Consider the following 18,933-nt stretch of genomic DNA (forward strand, 5'->3'; position numbering starts at 1 on the left):
TGTTGGGTTGACGGTTGGACTCGATGATCTTAGAGGTCTCTTCCAACCTTAATGATTCTATGATTTGTTGCATTAATCACCAAAGAAATCCTGTCCTGCAGGACAGATTGAATAATTCATTGGTCCTTCACACTCCTTTACCTGAAAGCCTGACTTTTGGGTGTGTAAGCCAATGTTTTTCTTGGCAAGAGACATCGGAGTAGCCCAGGAAGTCTTCTGTGAGATTTTTAGCTTTTACTGATGCATTCTAGAAAATGGCAAACACCATGTCTGAATTTTACTTGTGATTATAAAAGGATTTCTTGGAAATACATTCTCTTGGTAAGCTGCTATTTCTGCTTAGGATTGCCATGTGAAAGAGCTTTGACTTACTCTGTTTTCTAAAATTTATGAAGTGGTTCAAACTTCCTGCTCAGAAATACAGTGATTCTGGGAGTGGAATCTAATACAGGTGTCAGCCTTGAAAGGTGTTTTTCATTGGCATGCATCTGTCTGCCACTTATCTGAAGCTGGTGTTGCTGGTAACCTCTGTTTAAGCTGGTAAGGTCATGTCAAAGTTCTGTGCTCTCGTCCTGACATCTTCATGCCATGTTCCAGAATCTGACAAAAATGACGCTGGCTCACATGAATTGTACTGTTCTAACGTCATAGTTTTCATTAGCTCGATATAATTGCTTTAATTTTTCCACTTTTACAAGTATAGAAATCTCTGGCATTTGTTTTTCATATCCTCAGTTTCTAAAAACTTTCAGTTATGCTTAAAAACTTGTATTTGGAAAACCATTAGACTGCTTGTTTCTGATTTCAAAGCCTCAAAAGTCAGTGTCACCTTTTTGCATTTAGTCTCCATTATGAACAGATAATATTTGTGGACATATTAAATTAGTGGGAGAGCATCCTTGATTAAGCTTTTAGTAGAAAAATGTGTAACCGCTATATAGAACTCAGTCTGTATTATTACTTGTCTTAATACAGAACTAAGAGTACGAACTTGTTCAGTATGTTCTGTTAGCAGGGTTCCTGAACCATTCTTTCGGCAGAGTTTGCTGGCAGATGGTTTTCTGCTCATGGCAGAGAAAGGAAATGTCATGAAAGAGACTGATTTCAGAAGTACCGCCTTCAGCGTGAAAATAGCCATCATCTACCCTCCCACTACTGCTCTAGTCTTCAACTTCAGAGCTTGACTATTACAGCAACGGGAGGTAGTGAGAAACTGAACTACTTAATGAGATGGCATTTCTGTCTGTTTTGTGTGATGTACGTGTCCCTGCTGTCAAATATAATTAAGAGGTTATATGACTGTATTACAGTGCACAAACCTCTTGTGATGTTGGTTTGAGAGGCATGACGTTTTGTGAACAAGCTTTTATGGCAAATTACTTTTTTTCCTTTGGGATGGGAAAGCATATATGCCTTTGAGAGCTGCTCAATTCACAACTGACACAGTAAATCTCCTGCTGTTTCGGCTGGTAAAATCGAGTAAGGCAACTTCACTTATGCTCCTGTGTTTCATTTGTGGTAGCCGTTAATGACGGCTTTGAATTTGTATGGTGGAGAGAGGGAGAGAGCAGCAGCTGATGTGTTGTGTGAAATAGGAGAATAAATACTGGTAGAAGTTAGCACTTCTTTTATTTCATAAGCTTATAAGTGGCGTTTCCTGTATGAGTTGGTAACTGCATATCCAGTGTTACATTTTAATGTGAGTTTATAGCTATTCCTTATCAACGTTTTTTCTTTATTCTACCAAGTAGCATTACTTTTCAATAACAGAAGGACTTCAGAATTACTCTAGTGTACTTCATCTAACTGTTTTGCTGAATTTTTAAGGCTCACGCGTTGTTTTCCTTACTCCTAGGAAATCTTCAAACTGTAGTGAGCAGGTAAACATGTGCCCAAAGAGAACAGTAGTCTTAGAGTTGGAGTATTTTTCGGCGTTATCAGTATAAACAAGGAAAGCATTTTTTAAAAAAATATGTAAAACAAATTGAGACATACATCTAACCCATCTAACTGGGTTTCTGAATATTTTACAGATAACTTGATTAAAAACACTTAGATTGGCACACAGTTTCCTTTTACTTTTCCTTTTTACCTAAAATTGTGTCCTAACAAGTTATAGGGATGTTGGTGTTGAATCTTTTTCCAAATTATTTTGTGTTGCGAAGCATCAGAAATTTAGGGGAGCGGCAGCGTCTTATACGTGTTGAGGTCAATTGTTTTTGTAGTACACACAGCTTTAGTCCCTCTGGATGAAATGTGTACACCCAGTTTCAGCCTTACTGTCCCCATAGTTCTAAATATGGGATGCACTTTAACTTTTCTTTTCAAGAACACTTAACGTTGCATTCGGACCATATTGATACCAACTGCAATTTGATATCACCTTATAACTCTAATTGTCATCCTTCTTGAGACTGGAAATTTAATGAAGTGCCATTTTTCCACATATGAGGTGGTTCTGAGTAAACAGCACTTCAGTTTTTTTGGTGTTACTGGCTCACACTGTTGAAATGTATCAGGATAATGTAGTGAGAATATACTTTTGCAACAGTGCAGGTAAGTGACAGGACGCTTCCTGTGTTCTTAGCAGTTCACTTAGAGATGGGTCAAAATAGAATTACTCGAAACTAGTTAGGAGATATTTGAGGATTGTTTTGTTTTTAATTAGAAACAAGTTTATTAAGCTGACTGTATAAGAATAGAATACATTAATGCTGTGTAACAAGTCATATTCAGATTACCCCAAAAACCTAGCTAGGGTATAATTAAAATCTACTACACAGAGGAAACTTAACTGATCTCCTGGTAGCAGCCCTGCCCGTGGTGTTCCTCTGAATGTTGAGGTTATGGTTTGGTTCCTTTCTCAGCTGGGAGTCATTTGAAGCCTCCCTATTTTTCTTTAAGCTGAACCTCATGCTATTAATACAAGTGCAAGTCAGTGGCGTGAGAATCATTCACAATTATTTTTGCCAGTTAAGAGTATCTGTAGCAATTACATACTGCTTTATAGTGTAAAATGCCCCATTATTTGTAGGTAAACTGTAAAAGTAATGCTGGACAACTGATATCAGTAGACTTTTTCTGAAAACAGGCTGGAAGCAATGAGTAGAAAGAACTGCTTTTCCTCAGCCTCTGCTACTTCTATGTTACCATTTATGCTTACTGCCGATGGCTTTCTATTGTGCTCTATAGTGAAATGGAAACTTTCTACTTAAAAGCATCTGCCTATTTAAAAAAAAAAAAGTTCTTAAATTTTGCTGGAATTTTGCAGAAAGATGGTCAAAATGCTTCCCCTTGGTTCAGTTTCATTACCGGAGGCTAGATGGCAGTCAAGGAATGCTTTTTGTGGCTGTGGGGTTTGACTTGTGGCTGCGTGTTTGGAAAGTGCTGTTGCTTATGAATTGGTGAAGTCTCAACAGAATCGTTAATATTTCTGGTTTTCTTCTTTATCTCTCTTCATCGTGCTATTGAATTTCAGATTTTTTTACACAGTCTGACATCTGATTTTATAATAAAAAAAAATTTAAAAAAAGCAGCAAGCATAGCTGCTTCTTGAGATATAGTGGGTAATAACCTAGTAATTATTTCCTATCTACTTTCAGTAGACCTAGGTAGAACATACAATGCCTCTATAAATAAAGATTTACTAGTATTGAAAACATTTTTAAGACAGTTATATCTAATAGTTAAACATAAAATGCGTTGGTTTTTCAGAACAAAGTTCTTGTTGCATTTGTTGTCATGGCAACCTTCCATTAGAAAGCATGAACAAAATGATGAAATACTTGTTTGGATGTTGGGCTTAATTATCTTTAATGTGACTTGCAATGTACAGCGTTTAAAATAACTCCCTTCTGATCCTATTTTTGGTATCTTGCAGAGTTCTAACCTTTCTCTTCCCTGTGTAGTTTCCTTTGTTCTTATGACTTTGTTTACAGTGGGTTTTTCTCTTCAGCCTTATAGTACGGTATGTGCCTTTCTCTGTCTTTATCTTCTGTCTCTGTTTTCTGCTGTCACTTAACAGTTCTGTTCAGTTCTTATTTAACGTTGCCTTTTTTGAGACTTGTATTGAATTCCTAATTCTTTATTTATTTCTTTTCTGGGGTGTTGTCAAATGCTGAAAATAGCATTGAAAAAGACCCTGGAAGTTTCCCTCTTCTCTATTGTCAGCCTTGAATCCTATTTGACTTTTGCAGTTACCCTTTAGCTGCCCTCCAGATGACTGATTTACCCGCTTTGTTTAGTGTTTGTTTTTAAAAGCTACTTCCTTTTTTCATTCTTCAAGTACCTGAAATGATACTTTGTTAGTTTCTGTACTACTCTCAAACTCTTCACTTCCCTTGAGTTTTTTGGACAGATTCTTCCGTAGCTCTCTCCCTTTACTCATGCTTATCTTCTGCTTGCTGATTTTTTTTTTTCCATGCTGATTTTTTTCATCCTTGTTTTTCCTCCTCAATATATTTTTTAATTGAAAATCCAAAATCTTTAATTTTTAGCATCTTGCCAGAAGAGATGCAGCATATGCAACTGCATAGAAAATAAGTGTGAAAATGTCTGTGGAATTTCATGCATCTAAAGCTGCTAGTTTTTCTGAGCATAAAGCACATCTAGGTTTTATTTGCAAAAGAATGTTTGAAATACGAAACGGTGCCCTTCTTTTAGTGTAGCATAAGACTTGTAATACACTTTGACACTAGGGAGACATGAATCACTTTCAGATGTAAAATAGTTCAATTTATTCTCATTTCAAATATTAAAACACAGACAATCATGTAAACACAGTATATTTTTGTTGTTCTTCCAAAAATATGCTAGCTCACTGTAGTGATCCCTACTTTCAGTCAGGTGAATGAACTCTTGTAGACAATAAAAGGCATTCTGTTTTGGAAGTACAACCACACGTTGATTGTAGTGTTCAAATGTCACACACCAGAAGTATCCAGCTTGGAGATCTTAACAACTGCAGAGACACGACTACTAATGAAAAAGTAGTAGTAAGTTTCATCTGGGATACTCTGATGTCTTAATACTTTTTTTCGTCTTAGCGGCAGATCATACAAAGAGAATTAATAGGAATAACTAATATAAAGGTTTAAAATAGTGTTCTTTATGTTAATATAAGGTTTCTTTGTTGGTATTTCTGCCATACTGGCAGGGTTATTGATGGATTTTTTTTTTTACATAAAAATATTTAGGTACACTGTTGTATGTAATGAAAATGTTATCTAAGAAAAGCTGTTGTATTGCAACTAAAAGAAGTCTAGTGTATATTTTTATGTATGAGGAAAAGAGAACTCTTCACATTTTCCAGTGATGCTGTTTGTCAACGAGTTCAAATTGTGGAGGAATGACTGCAAAAGGCTTTAGTTCTCCTTCTCGGGTTTTTGGAGTACTTGCACTTCTGATGCATCACAGCTAAACCCTCCAGTTTAGACAAAACAAAAGCATACAAGGCAGGTTCAGTTTGAGAGTAGGCATTTTTAATGATCTAAGGAGACATACCCAGGTTTCTCTTCACAAAACTAGTTTGAAAGCTGTCCGTTATTTTGTGGTGGTTTTCTGTTGTCCAGAACTACTGTCCTGTGAATCAATTTCTATTCGATGTTTTTGTAATCTTCATGCTCTTTATAATACTTTTTCCCAGTAAATCCTGTAAGCTAGGTATCTTGTAGCTGGCCTCCTATTCAGCTCCATCTTTGCTGCTTCATATAATTATAGGACTTCACTATGCAGTTGGGCTGCTGAGATGTGTATCAAGGCTGTATTCTGATGTTTTTCTTAACTTCAGAAATAGTAAAGTGGAAGAAGCTTTGCTTACTCTGTAATTCTGAAGACTGTTGGACTTGAGGAAATTTTTGGCAAAAAGTACAATGTCAGTTCAGCTATCTTATCAACATTTTTGTGAATAACACGATCTTAAAAAGAACTTTGCCTTTTTGTTGCTAAGTGATAGGATGGGGAATTTCGGAAACTGAGTTTGTTGCAATAAAAAATACAACTAGTGGTCCAATGCACTGCCATAGTCCTTTTCTAAAGGGTCCTCCTGTGCATTAAAAGGGTGTGTTGAATTATCCCTCTATATGGGGATTGTTCTGTTTTTTTGATGCTGCAAGTGTGAAGACTCCCACTGCTGGGTGAATCAACTGAATAACTGGCTTGAAACATCAGGTGGTACTTAGAGCCTTAACCATTGGACTAGTAATTAAGCTTTCTATCCCAGTGTCAACCCTACATCCTCTGTTGTTTCAAGAGGCTGCTTTTTAATTTATTTTTCAGGAGAACTTACTTTATGATTACTCTCTTCTCCTGTGTGGTATTAGGTGAAATCAGTATTGCTAAATTTGTAGTAATATATTCATTGCCATAGCGTCAGACTCATGTTAAACACAGTATCGTGGCTTCACTGTCGTGCTAACATAGACACCAAATGTTTTATTTAAATAGCGTCTCTTTGGTAGTAGAAGATGAATGAAGGTGACATCTGACCAGGATGTTTGACTTCTTTTTTTTTTTTTTTTTAATGGAATGTCACAAGGACACGTGTCTGCTTTAAATGATTTAGTGACTTTGACAACTGCTTTTCTAAGTTTACAGAGAAGTATGTTGTCATAGAGAGATGCTAGTTTTTCTAAGACCTGTGTTTTTTCATGTAAAATTGCATTTTTAACATGTTTTTCTTGTATTAATTGTCCAAAGGACCTATAAAAGTAATTCTGGTATTTTGGAGATTCTGACAGAATTCTATTCAGAGGGCTTTTTATTTATGCATTTTTTTTTTTATTTTTAGGATGATTTAAATTTATGCATATTTTTTTTTATTTTTAGGATGATTTAAATGTCATTCTTTAAGCCATTGCTTAAATTGCTCTGATATGTTAATTAGTTTTTCAGTAGCTTCTAAGTTTGTTATCCATGCCCAAATTTGGCCCAAACTGAGATCTCAATTTCAGAGAACTGTCAGAAAAATTTAAACGTCAAGCTTTCTTCCAGTATGTGTCCATGAGATCTTTTTAACATAAAAATGGAGAAAAAATTTTATGTGGACAAATGACTTTGCTTCATCTTTCAACAGTTTCTAAGAAATTGTTTACTCTCTTACTGAAAACTGGAGATCAGCTTCAGGTAGACATAGAAAAATTGAGCCTAAAATTTGGCCATAAAGACTAACGATGTTCAAAATAAGTAAAGCACCTTTAACTAATGGAAGTCATAAAATAACCTTGATTTCATACTGGTCATTACTGATACTTGCTGTAATACGTTTTCATCAAAAGGAATACAGCATGGTACTAAAAGAGTAACTAACTACAAGTCTGAAGTCTGATTCTAACCTACTGATGATTTGTTTGTACAAAGAGATTAAAGTATAACTAAATAAATGGAACGTCCTATAAGGTGCTGTCATTCAACAAAGTGACCTGTAATTACTGCTGTGTTCTTTAAGTAAATAACTTTGAAAATATGTACTGGAAATAGCCTAGCGTGTTTCATAATATCCAACCAGATTTAACAGTGAAGTTTTTACTAAATTAGATGATATTAATGTCAGATAAAGCTTCTATAAATGCATTGTCAGTAACCTGGGAAAGTAGTATGTGAATACTAACATCAAAACTAGGCATGCCAGAGAGGTATTTATATACCGATGCTGTAGATGACACATGATCTTTTGCTGCCAAATTTTGAGCTTGTAGTCGTGCTTTCTATAGCTTTGTTTTTCTCCCCAAAGTGGTGATATCTATCCTTTAATATTTTTGTTGTTTGAAGTTTTTAAGGAGTTGTAATATTTTGTATTAAATCATCTACGTGCATTGCTCGTATGGTCTTTTTTGAGCAAGAAAGTAAAAGATCAAAGAAATTGTGCATATAGACTTAAAAAATCAGGATGTAGAGCAAATCAAAATGAAGAAATTTGTAGGTGTATTCAATTTAAGTAATCACTGTGGAATACTTAAATTGCATGTGAGCTTAACAGCCTACTTTCTAAATGTAAAACAAATGAATGAGGTCTGAGATCTTGAATTGTGGAAAAAGGTAAAATGTTCCTAATATTCAACAGCAGTTCATGACTACCTCAATGCAATTGCTTTTCGAGCAAGGTAGCATACCTTGGCATGAAAAGAAGGGTACTGAATTGGTGTTTTGAGCTCAGGCTCTTCTCAATTCTGTGAATACTCTCCAAAATTATTTGTCTTGAGGGTTGCTCATCTGGAATTGCTTTGTATTTCTGCACTAATGCCAATGCCTGACTTCTTCCTTTTTTTCTTTTTTTAATTCCAGTGTAATATACATTGTGTCATAAGCTTTCACTGGTCCGCATGTTTTTACGTTTAATAGGGAGGAAATGTAGATATCTATCCTTATTCTAATTTGGGCAAGCTGTAATTTGGTTGCATTATATACTTAGCTCAAGAAATGGGAAAGCTGAGAATCGGGCCTCTTGCCTAGGTCTAACTGTTAAGCTAAATTGAACTTAAGTTGGTGGACTGAAAAATACTGCTCTTCAGTGGAAGAGAGCGCTTATGGTGTATGTATCATGAGGAATTTTTAGAAACTGAACTCTTTAAACAGAATATTTTGCTACTCCAGTTGTTATGATGGACATGAATTTATATTGAACTCTAAACCCGTTCAACTTTGGCAAAAGTAGCTGCTCTACAGTACCCCAATCTTCAAAGCATTGGTCTTAATAACTTAATATTGTTATGCCTTTTGAGAAGGAGATTGTGAACTCTATGCATCCAACAAATCAGGCAAAAAAGCCAAGCTGTTGTAGGTGAGCTGTTGGTGTGTGCTTGATTAACCTTTGGTAAGACATAGCAGCTGAGGGCAATCCCTACAGAAAGAATTTGCAGAACATTGAAGTAAACTTTCCAAATGTGGTGTAATTGTTCGCCAGCCTTACCCTTGCCTCTCTATTTAGTCTTTTCCCATGTCCTTACGCAGTATGAGTGTTCCCTGCTTTTGGGGTTCTCAACTTACTCGGTCCTTATACCTGTAGTCATAGATCATCTGTTTCTCACCTAATGCTTTTTCTGTTCTATTGCAGTAAGAGAACAAAGCACTACTGCCTGTGTTCAGTTGAAAACCTTTCTGGAGGGAGAGCTTCTGGACAGCGTTGTAGTTTGACTTGGGATTTTGCAGTCCCAAACTTAATCTCTTTCTAGGTTGTACCATCTTGAAAATCTAGTGCTAAATCAGCCTTGTGGCCCCTTTTAATAATAAATATGCATTATTCTTTTCAACTATACAAATAAAATAGGATTCTTCTCTTACTGTAACTTTTACTAATTGCTGAAACACGTACTATTCCTGTAGGGTTGGAGCTGATGCACTTTTGAAGAATTTTTTTATTTCCTGTTCTGTTTGAGCTCGTTGCCCAGAGTCACTTCATGATGATGATTGCTGTTAAGCACACGTTATTAACAATGTTACTGCCATGTAGTTAACTTCAGTTCATTATACAGTAGTAAGAATAACAATGGAAGTCTGTAAATATAGGTTTTATATGTACTAATGTGTTGATGAAACCTGCACTTTATCTTATAGCTATTTCAAGATGACATTGCTGACATCTACTTTTATATGATGTTTCCCAAGTAGATAGCATTGGGAAATACTCAAAGTGAATTCACACATGGCCCAGCTATTACAAAGACTTCGTATTCACAGTTGTGTTTTCTAGCGTGGAGTTGCCTCAGTGTGGTGCAGGAATGTATAATTAGGGAAGCGTAATGAAATGTGCTGTTGACAGAAAAGTATGTTTGGCATCTCGAATGCTGACCTTCTCTGACATCATTAGGCTTCTGAAGTTCTGATACAAAGATAGTAAAGTGGCTTATCTAGGTTTATTAGCTAAGTCTGACATACTGTGTTTTTATATTGTGCTTTTTTAATGCTTTTGCACAGCAATGGCAAATGTTTTCAACTTCCTTATATGTTTGTGGCCACTCTCTGTAATTTGTCACGCTCATTAGGGTTCCTGCAGTAGAAGAAAATAATGTTTGTTCATACTAATTTGGAAGGTCAAAGCGTGGCATAGAAACAACTTATCAACTAACAAACCAAAGCTGCCTCTCAAACACACCTACATTTTGCAGAATTGTTTAAAAAATACACGTTAGTTAGAAATCTTCTAGTTCCTGGAAAAATGTAAATTAATGGAAACAAAAAGAAGTAAATATATACAGGCAGTTTGTTCTCCCAAATGTTAAATCTGCATTACCTTTTAAATGGCTTCCATTTCTCTGTGAAGCTTTTCCACAGTTGGTTTTGTTATTATTCACAATGCCCTGATATGTAGGTTTTTCTGTTTTTTCCTGTAAATACTTCGAATGCTATATGTAAACAAAATAACTCAGGAAGGACTTAGAACCACCTGTTTTTGTTATACTTCAATCTCAAGTATTCCATCTTTCCTTTATATTGCTCATGTTTTACAAAGTGCATATTAACTATTTTCATCTCATACTCTCCCTCCTAAGTCAATAAATAACTTCCCCTGCAGAAGTATAGAATCCTGTAAATACTTCGAACGCTATATGTAAACAAAATAACTCAGGAAGGACTTAGAACCACCTGTTTTTGTTATACTTCAATCTCAAGTATTCCATCTTTCCTTTATATTGCTCATGTTTTACAAAGTGCATATTAACTATTTTCATCTCATACTCTCCCTCCTAAGTCAATAAATAACTTCCCCTGCAGAAGTATAGAATGTTTAATGTTCCGTGTCACACACACAAAAAAAATTAAAATATACTTGGCTCTTTCCACCATTTGTAATGAAATACAGTAGTCCTTTATGAACGCTGTAGGAAGACTGAAGAACAGTTGGAGCAACAGTTTAGACAAATGCCTGTTAATGTTCTTCCTTTTCATCTATACATCTCTGACAAAGCGTCTGATAAATGGTAGCCAGCAAAGGGATAGCTTTCCAAGTGAATATTGTTTTGCAGTGTATTGATAGTCTGTATGCAAGTGTTCAGTTAAGTATTTAATGATCACTTTATTATCCAGTGAGAGAGAATTAGTAAAACACTTATTTTACTTAATATTTGGTAAATTTTTCAATATCGGTCCCATGAATCATCTTTAGGTGTAGCTGTTAAACCTAAGAAAAATCTGCATTTCTGGTCTTAGAAAAGAGGCAGATGTGACGTGCCTGAGTCTGATCTTGGGCCTTAAAGCTATGGCTTTTGTTTGTGGGACATGGGAAAATAGAACTCAAGAGTTAGAGCTGTATAACCGTTAACGGTTTCCTTAGACCTACTTTGTGTTATAATCGCTTGCTATTAATAAGTTTAGCTTTCTTTGGATAATGAAGTAAAACAGAGTCTGGGTTTTCTGATCAAGTACTGCGCTTTGTTGCCTGATGCGGCTTTTCAGGTGCGTGGTGCTAGCAGCATCTGACTGCTCAATAAGCTGAATGTTCTACAGCCTTGACCTCTTGAGTTTTTCCCTACTGTTGGTATTCTTAAAGAAAGAGGGGTCGGTTTCTGTCTTTTTTAACACTGACTTGACTTGCCCCCACTACAGTCCTTTTTCTTTAATACATGTGACTGACTATATATAATATGTATAATTCCATTTAGTACTAACGCTTTATTTGCATTTTTCTTGTACTATTAGCACACCCATGCAACATGACAGTTTGTTAGTCCCTTTAGAAACAGCTTTATATGAACCGCAATCTTAAAGACAAAAGGCAGCAGAGCTTAGTGCTGATAATAGCATATTTTAAGTTTTGTTGGCCCAAAAAGTCAAGATGACGTAGGTTTCCCCCTTCTTCCTTTCAATGATATTATGATAGTATGATACAAGAGCTAAAATAAGGTGATTTAACATCTTCTCTTCACAAAGGTGTTTTTGTATTCTAAGTGAGCAAAATAATTTAGTTTTAAAATGCTTCCAACTGGGGAGAAGGCAGGATATTAATGAATAGAAAATTCTTTGGAGTATTCCATAGGCATCAGGCAGAAAAATGTTTTAATCCATCTTTGTTTCATTTAGCACTCTTATTGTATCGTATTACTAGAGGTGTGATGACTGTTGTTTGTATAGATGGTCTCAAGTAAGGTTGATCTTGGCCTCTAAAGAGAGGAGGCTGCTGATAACATTGGATATGTGAACAATACGAATGTAACAAAGCTCTGAAACTTTTTATGACAGTAGCATAAACGAAATATCTTGAAAGCAGCTGTATCTCACATTTTCTTTCTTGCAGGATATCTTGAATAATCTTGATTCATGTGATCTTGAAGATGATGATCTCATGCTTGATGTGGACCTGCCTGAGGACCCACCTCATGACAAAGGTTAGTAAATTAGCCAAGCAATCTTGCCGTGAAACTGCAGTACAGGCTTAAGAGATTGAGTTGCATTGTTCTGACTTCTGCTTTAATAAGCCAGTGCACTCTTCAAATTGTTTTTTCTTTAAGTAACAACTCTTTCTTTTCTGAAACATAGGAAGTGTGATATTTGTGTTCCCCCAAATACAACTCTTACATTTGAAGAATAATTCTAAAGTTAGAAATTTACTGCCTTTTATAAAAATGCAACCTTGTTGCGCACACTTTGTTTCTTTAAATTATTTTAGTAGAATAAATTTCAAACTTCTAAGTTAGTCCTTCAGCCTCATGCTTCAGCTATGTTTGAAAATGTTGTCACAGCTTTTTTTCAGCTTTGGTGAATGGCAGTGTAATTCTTCTTGAGATAATTATTTGTTTTCTTCTACAAAATAACAATATCTCCTAATATATTTTATACAATTCAGGGTAACAGAAGCCTTAAGATTTAAGATGTGTTTTTTCAAGATGTCTTTTATGCACTCTTGTGGTCAGTGAGGATACTGGCAAACTTTTCACAGGGAGGATAGTGATACCTAGATGCCATGAAAATAATACAAATCCAGACTAGAGTGAACTAGGTAAGGCAAATTATTGTCATACTTTCTCAAATCCTGGCCTGGAAAAGTTTGAGGCATTTGCTTTTGGTCTGATCTACTTATAAGAATTGTCACTGTCATGTGAATATGGGTATTAGCTTTACCTCCATGTTCAGTGGAGGCTAATATATCTTCAAATGAACAGAAACATTGAACGTGGAGGACTGTAATGCCCTACCCTGTACAAACAGCCACTGAAAGAAAAAAAGCTTTCCTTACTTTGTGTACTGTTCAGCTGCCTGCTGAAGTTTGGGGAAATTCAGTTTTTTTTGAGAGTACCTTCGAGTTCTTTGGGTGAAGACTCCTGCGCGTTTGTTAGATATGAAGACAAATTACCAGTAAATAAATGTATAATTCTTCCATCTACCACAATGGTGGCACATCATGTTTGAAGTGTGCGCATATGAAGTGCAGTACTTAATCTTTTAAATCTCAGAATAAGTTTTCCAAAGTACTTGCGTGAAAGGTGCTTACTGACAATAGTGCTAGTATTCAACTTTTAGCCCAGATAGGTGTAGAATTTTTATTTTTTACTTTTTTAATTTTCCAGAATGGAGAATAATCCAAGCCTAGGGGATATTCTTTCAATAAAGGGTAGATCAATTTCTCATAAGTTTCCTTGTTTGTAAAACATGCGGTGCATCTGCATCAGTAATTTCAAATTATTAATTTAAAAACTTAAAAATACATGCATTTTAAAGGTGAATGTTTGCCACAAAACCATAAAAAGTTCATGTTTGCCATTTAACCTAGACACAAATGAAATATAATTTTTAATTCACTGCTTGCTTAATTGCATCAATATAATAAACTTAAATCCACTCCCACTTCTACAGCTAAGTATCAATAATGTTTGTGTAGCTGGAATATGTTTTGTGACTATGACAATCTGCTGTGTAAGCTGCTGATTCAGGAGGAGAAACTTACTGCTTGAGATCAGTATTAGCTAATTACTATTATTTTTGGCATTTTTTAAAAGTTGGGATTCCATATGAAATTAATGTGGCATTAATGTGGCATAAACTGGGTATCTCTGCTATAATTGCTTCTTATCTTGAAATCACTGAATTTTTAGCAAAGAGGATCTGAAAAGAAGAATTCAAAAGCCACCTCCAGGCTTTCCTTTAAGTAAACATGAGCACTGGAAAAAGCGAAATTTATTCATTTTTAATATCCATGTGTCTCTATTCAGTGTCTCAACTTCATTTTCCAAAGCTGAAAATCATAATAAAAAAATTACTTATAAACTTATCGAGGGCTTATGTTGAATATACCCACTTGAATTTTAATGTGTTAAGAGCTGTAGAAGGATGCTTCTAAAAGAAAACAAATCTTCTGTTACTTCAGGTGAATAAGTTTATTTTCTTACCTAATTTTTTGGTTATTGAACTAGGTGATAAAAACTAAATTGTAGATACGAGTATTTGTTATAATGATATCTAACAGCACTTTTTGCCAACACTTTTTTCATAATTATGTGTGACTTCACTGACGTCAGCCTCTTAAGACTTTCCAGGTCTACAGAAGCTCTCCTTGTTTCACTTTGGAGTCTGGGATGCCGCTTGGACACTATTTATAGAAACAGTTCTAGCTCAACAAGTATGCAGTGAGTGAGGATGGCAATTTTAAATCACAGGGTAAAACTGGGCTCACTTCCCAACAACACGCAGGCTGGGAACTAAGCAGGAAGGAAGGCCTGTTTATGAGTGTCTTATGCGCAACTATGTCTGAGTAGGCAGCCAAATAAAACAATGTTCTCTTGTGTAGAGTTATTCTCCTAGCAAAGGACTAACAATGTGAGGAAAAACTCCTTGGGTAAGTGAAGGAGAATTCTGCCATTGCACTTAGCAGTTTATGACTTTTTTTTGTGTGTGTCTGCACGGATAGCAGTTGTTTTGGCTTTGTTTCTAGTGGTTTACAAGCTGTTGCCAAATACAGCTTTTGTTCCCTTAAGAAGTTTGGGGAATCTGCTTTGCTTTGCAGAAGTTAGTGTTTTAAAGAGATTATTTTGTTTGTTTGTTTTAAATCATGCCTGTTGTCTGGGTAAATAAAGATTAAATGTGTCTCAAGTTGAAAAATAAACAAGATGAATAGGATGATGTATGTATGTATTTTAAGTAACGAAACTGTTCTGTTTTGGAATGAAGTACTGGCCCTTTTCTAAAATGTCGTCTTTCTGTGTTTGTGTGTTTGAACTTTTTAAAGGCCTGAAGATCCTGTCAGTAAGAAAGACAGGAAAATGTTACTTTTAGATACTTTTTTTTTCTTACCCATAGCCCTACCTCCTCCAAATGACTTTCTACTTAAACCTGAAATACTGTTAAGACTGAATTCTGTAGTTTCTCCTACAGGTTACTCTTGTAACAAGTTTTATATGCTAGTAAAAATGTGACATCATTACAGAAGTCTGCTTGACAGTCCTAAAATGCATACTTTTTTGGATCAGTTTAAAAAAAAAAAACCCACACAGATTTTACACTGCATCTGTTACCAGCGCATAGTAAATATACAAGGTCTTAGGAACACATTTTATGTGTTTTCTTATTTTATGCTCTCTGTAGAGGAATGTGAAAACATGAGCCGTTATGATAGACAGGAGAGAAATGCTAGGCAACATCAGGAAGGATTCTGGAAAAGAGTACCACAACAGCGATGGAATACGCAGGATCACTATCATCTTGGCCATACTGATCACTATATCCATGGTAAAAATGATTTGAACAGGTAAAGGACTTGTCTCTTTCCCCCCAAACAATTGAAATACTGTGAGAAATCTCTTTTGGCACTGAAGGGTCTCAAGTGATAATGAGTACAAGACATTTTTGGAATAGTTGCATGTCTATAAATAGCATGTCTGAGTGGGAGCATTACTGATTTATAACGATTTCTTTTCAAAACTTCTTGTTTCTGTCACGGTTTTTAAACACAAGTAACAAATCTTTGGGTTCTGTAATACTATAAATGCTATAGTAATATAATGCTATTGTATACTAATATAATATATTGCATTATATTAATATAATACTATTTTATAATTATATGATAAATATTACTAATTATTACTAATTTCATTATATAATTATGATAGTATGTATTATATATTCTGTTATATATTATATTATTACAATGCTATTATAAAACCCAACTTTTAAAAAATGGAACAACATTACACAGTCTTATTACTTGCATTTTGTAAGCTTGGACAGCTTTTTACTTATTAACTTGTTTTTAAATTAAATGTAATCCTATAGTTCTTATAGGCTAGCTTAAATGATAGTTTATAGACATACTGATGAGCAAACTGGTTTTATGGTACTGTAGTTGTTAGTCTGTGTGCGATTTATGCAAGTGGGAAGGAAAGTCCAGCACTTGAGTGAAATAAGATTGACATTTTCTGATTGATTTATTTTCTGCTGTATTTATTTTCTGCTGTATGCCACAGTGTGTGAATATAGCCCTTGTTACATAACTTTCTTTTTTACTAAATGCTCTCTAGCTCTAGTTTGTCATCAGTGTTTTTTTTGTGGCTTTTTTGTTTGTTTTGTTTTGTGTGGTTTTTTTTTTTTAGGGGATCAAACTACCTGGAATCTCCTATTGGTCACTTTGAAAGCTATGGAGCACCAAATTTTTACCAGGCTCCTAGACAGCTGGTGGGCTTACCGGAGAATACTGTGATGCTTGATGAAATGACACTTCGGCACATGGTCCAAGACTGCACAGCTGTAAAAACTCAGTTATTGAAACTGAAGAGATTACTGCACCAGGTGAGCTGTTTAAATGGAACAAAAGCAGTAAAGTATATTGGAGAGTGAGCCTAGATGGGCTAATGTTCTGTTTGGCCTTATTAGGCTATTGTCACTTCCTTTATACATCAAATTACAGTGTTCAAGAAAGTGTGCACTTTCTATTGCTATTTAAAATAGTACTTTTTCTGCTTTTTCAGCACTTTACTGACTGCAAAAAATATTAGATTCTGGTATTCTTCTCTGAGGAAATAATGTTAAATTTAAAAGATCAGTGGATGTGAAGACAAGCTTTTATTTAATAAGATCCTAAAAAGCTGAGAGTAAAAAAAAAAAAAAAAAAAATCGATCCCACTGATCAAACTTGCATTCAGCAAGTCAATGGTAACTGCTTTTTCTTAAGGCTTTGTTTTCCTCATTGTCTTAATCTTTTCTGTGTGTTTCGACGAGAAGCTTAGCAAATCCTCCTGGGTCATCTCTATTGGAAGTGCTCAAATTTAACCTTTCTAGTGTATATAATCACTGAATTGTCATAAGCTTTTGTCGTGGTTTAACCCCAGTCGGCAACCAAGCACCACCCAGTCGCTTGCTTCGCCCCCCTCCTGCTGCCGGTGGGATGGGGGAGAGAATTGGAAGAGCAAAAGTGAGAAAACTCGTGGGTTGAGATAAGAACAGTGTAATACTTGAAATAATAGAATAATAATAATAAAAAAATGTAATGGAAAGTAAAACAACGAGAGAGAGAAAGAAAAACCCGGGGGGGGGGAGGGGGAAATGATGCAACCGCTCATCACCCGCCTACCGACCAGCTCCTAGGAAGAAAATTAACTCTATCCCAGCCAAAACCAGGACAGCTTTCAAGGAGCTTTTTCATTTTGCCTCACAACTTGGCAAATTGTGAGAGTTGGTAAACTGCTGGATGACTCAGCAGAAGTATGGCATTTCGGCTACAAGAATTCCTTTGCTACCTTAAAAAAAAAAAACAAACCAAAAAACCAAAAACAGTCTGTGAGACTTTCTTTGGAGGCATATACAGATTTGCATTGAAAAGTATCTGTATGATGTTCTCTTTAATACTAGATTTACTGCTGTTCTTTTCTAGCAGGATAATGTAATGGAAATAAGTTTGTGCTCTAAAAGTAAGACACTAAAACAAAACACAGCAAAACAAAAAGCAAATCAACCATGAGGCTAATTCAAGGGTATGACTGTGCCTTTAAGAAATGTGACCATATGCTTCCGATGGTAACTGAGAATACTGGAGATGTTTTTCCACTGTGACAAAATCAGAAACGCAATTGTAACATAAATAATGTAGTGTCAGAGAGGGAAGATGTGTTCTTAGAGCCTAATGTCTGAGTAGTGGACTGCATAAACTGTGCCTCCCAACAGTCTCAAGTATGCAATTAATACATGAGATACCAGGGAACTTTTTATCCAGAGCTTTTAATGCCTGTAACACAAGGACAATTAAACAACGAGACAGATAATCCGTGTGTGTGTAGTTCATTGTGTAAAGGTGTGCATGTTATAGGCAAATAGTGTGTGGCCCTGCAGAATATTGTATTTTCAATCTTGATCTAGTTTATAATAGCCAGACTTTTCTAAAAGGTTACAGAATACAAACCTTGCCTCAAGTAGCTCAGATTAAGTTTTTTTTTTAAAACTTAAACCCACAGAAGAAACAGTTACTCAATATGTACGTTCTTCAAAATTTGCTGCTTCTCTTGCCAAAAGCTTGATCTTTTTCCCCCTCCCTCCCTGTAATAGCGAGTTCTGTAGTAACAAGTGTTATTCTTCCCTTCAAACTTTGTCAAGGCCACTTCTCCATATTTTCCTGACCTAACCGCCCCCTGTTTTAACTCGCTGCTTCCAAAATTCATCACTGGACTTCTGAATGTTTATTATACTCTTCTGTGTATTCTCCAGCCTTTTAATCAAACAATATGAATAGTAATGTAAAGTAAATTAACAGCTACAAAAGGGAAGACTTTAGACCTCTACTACCTTCATTTACTAAACAATTAGAGTAAAACTTGTATGAAATATTTTTTCATTATTTTTAAGTGTTAAACCTTTCCTGAAAATATAGAGCTTTATACTAACAGAAATGAGTAAAAAATATTGCAGTTCTCTTTTTTTCTTATTGTAGTGAACAGAAATACAATTTTGAAAACTGTCGTGGTTTAATCTCAGTCAGCAACTAAGCACCACGCAGCTGCTCGCTCACTCCCCCCCCCCCCC

The 18,933-nt window shown here is 35.4% G+C and overlaps 1 protein-coding gene across 4 annotated transcripts in view; it reads left to right on the forward strand.

The window, feature by feature from the left end:
- CCSER2 (coiled-coil serine rich protein 2) overlaps positions 1-18,933 on the forward strand; it is a 78,218-nt gene that overhangs the window by 26,329 nt on the left and 32,956 nt on the right. For all 4 annotated transcript variants that reach the window (XM_009272349.2, XM_009272357.2, XM_009272365.2 and 1 more), the window contains exons 4-6: positions 12,227-12,317; positions 15,508-15,670; positions 16,515-16,710. In XM_009272349.2, coding sequence (XP_009270624.1) covers positions 12,227-12,317; positions 15,508-15,670; positions 16,515-16,710 — 450 coding nt within the window. The remainder of the gene's footprint in view (positions 1-12,226; positions 12,318-15,507; positions 15,671-16,514; positions 16,711-18,933) is intronic.

Source organism: Aptenodytes forsteri, unplaced genomic scaffold (genome assembly GCF_000699145.1).
Source record: "Aptenodytes forsteri isolate BGI_AS27 unplaced genomic scaffold, ASM69914v1 Scaffold106, whole genome shotgun sequence".
Taxonomy (NCBI): domain Eukaryota; kingdom Metazoa; phylum Chordata; class Aves; order Sphenisciformes; family Spheniscidae; genus Aptenodytes; species Aptenodytes forsteri.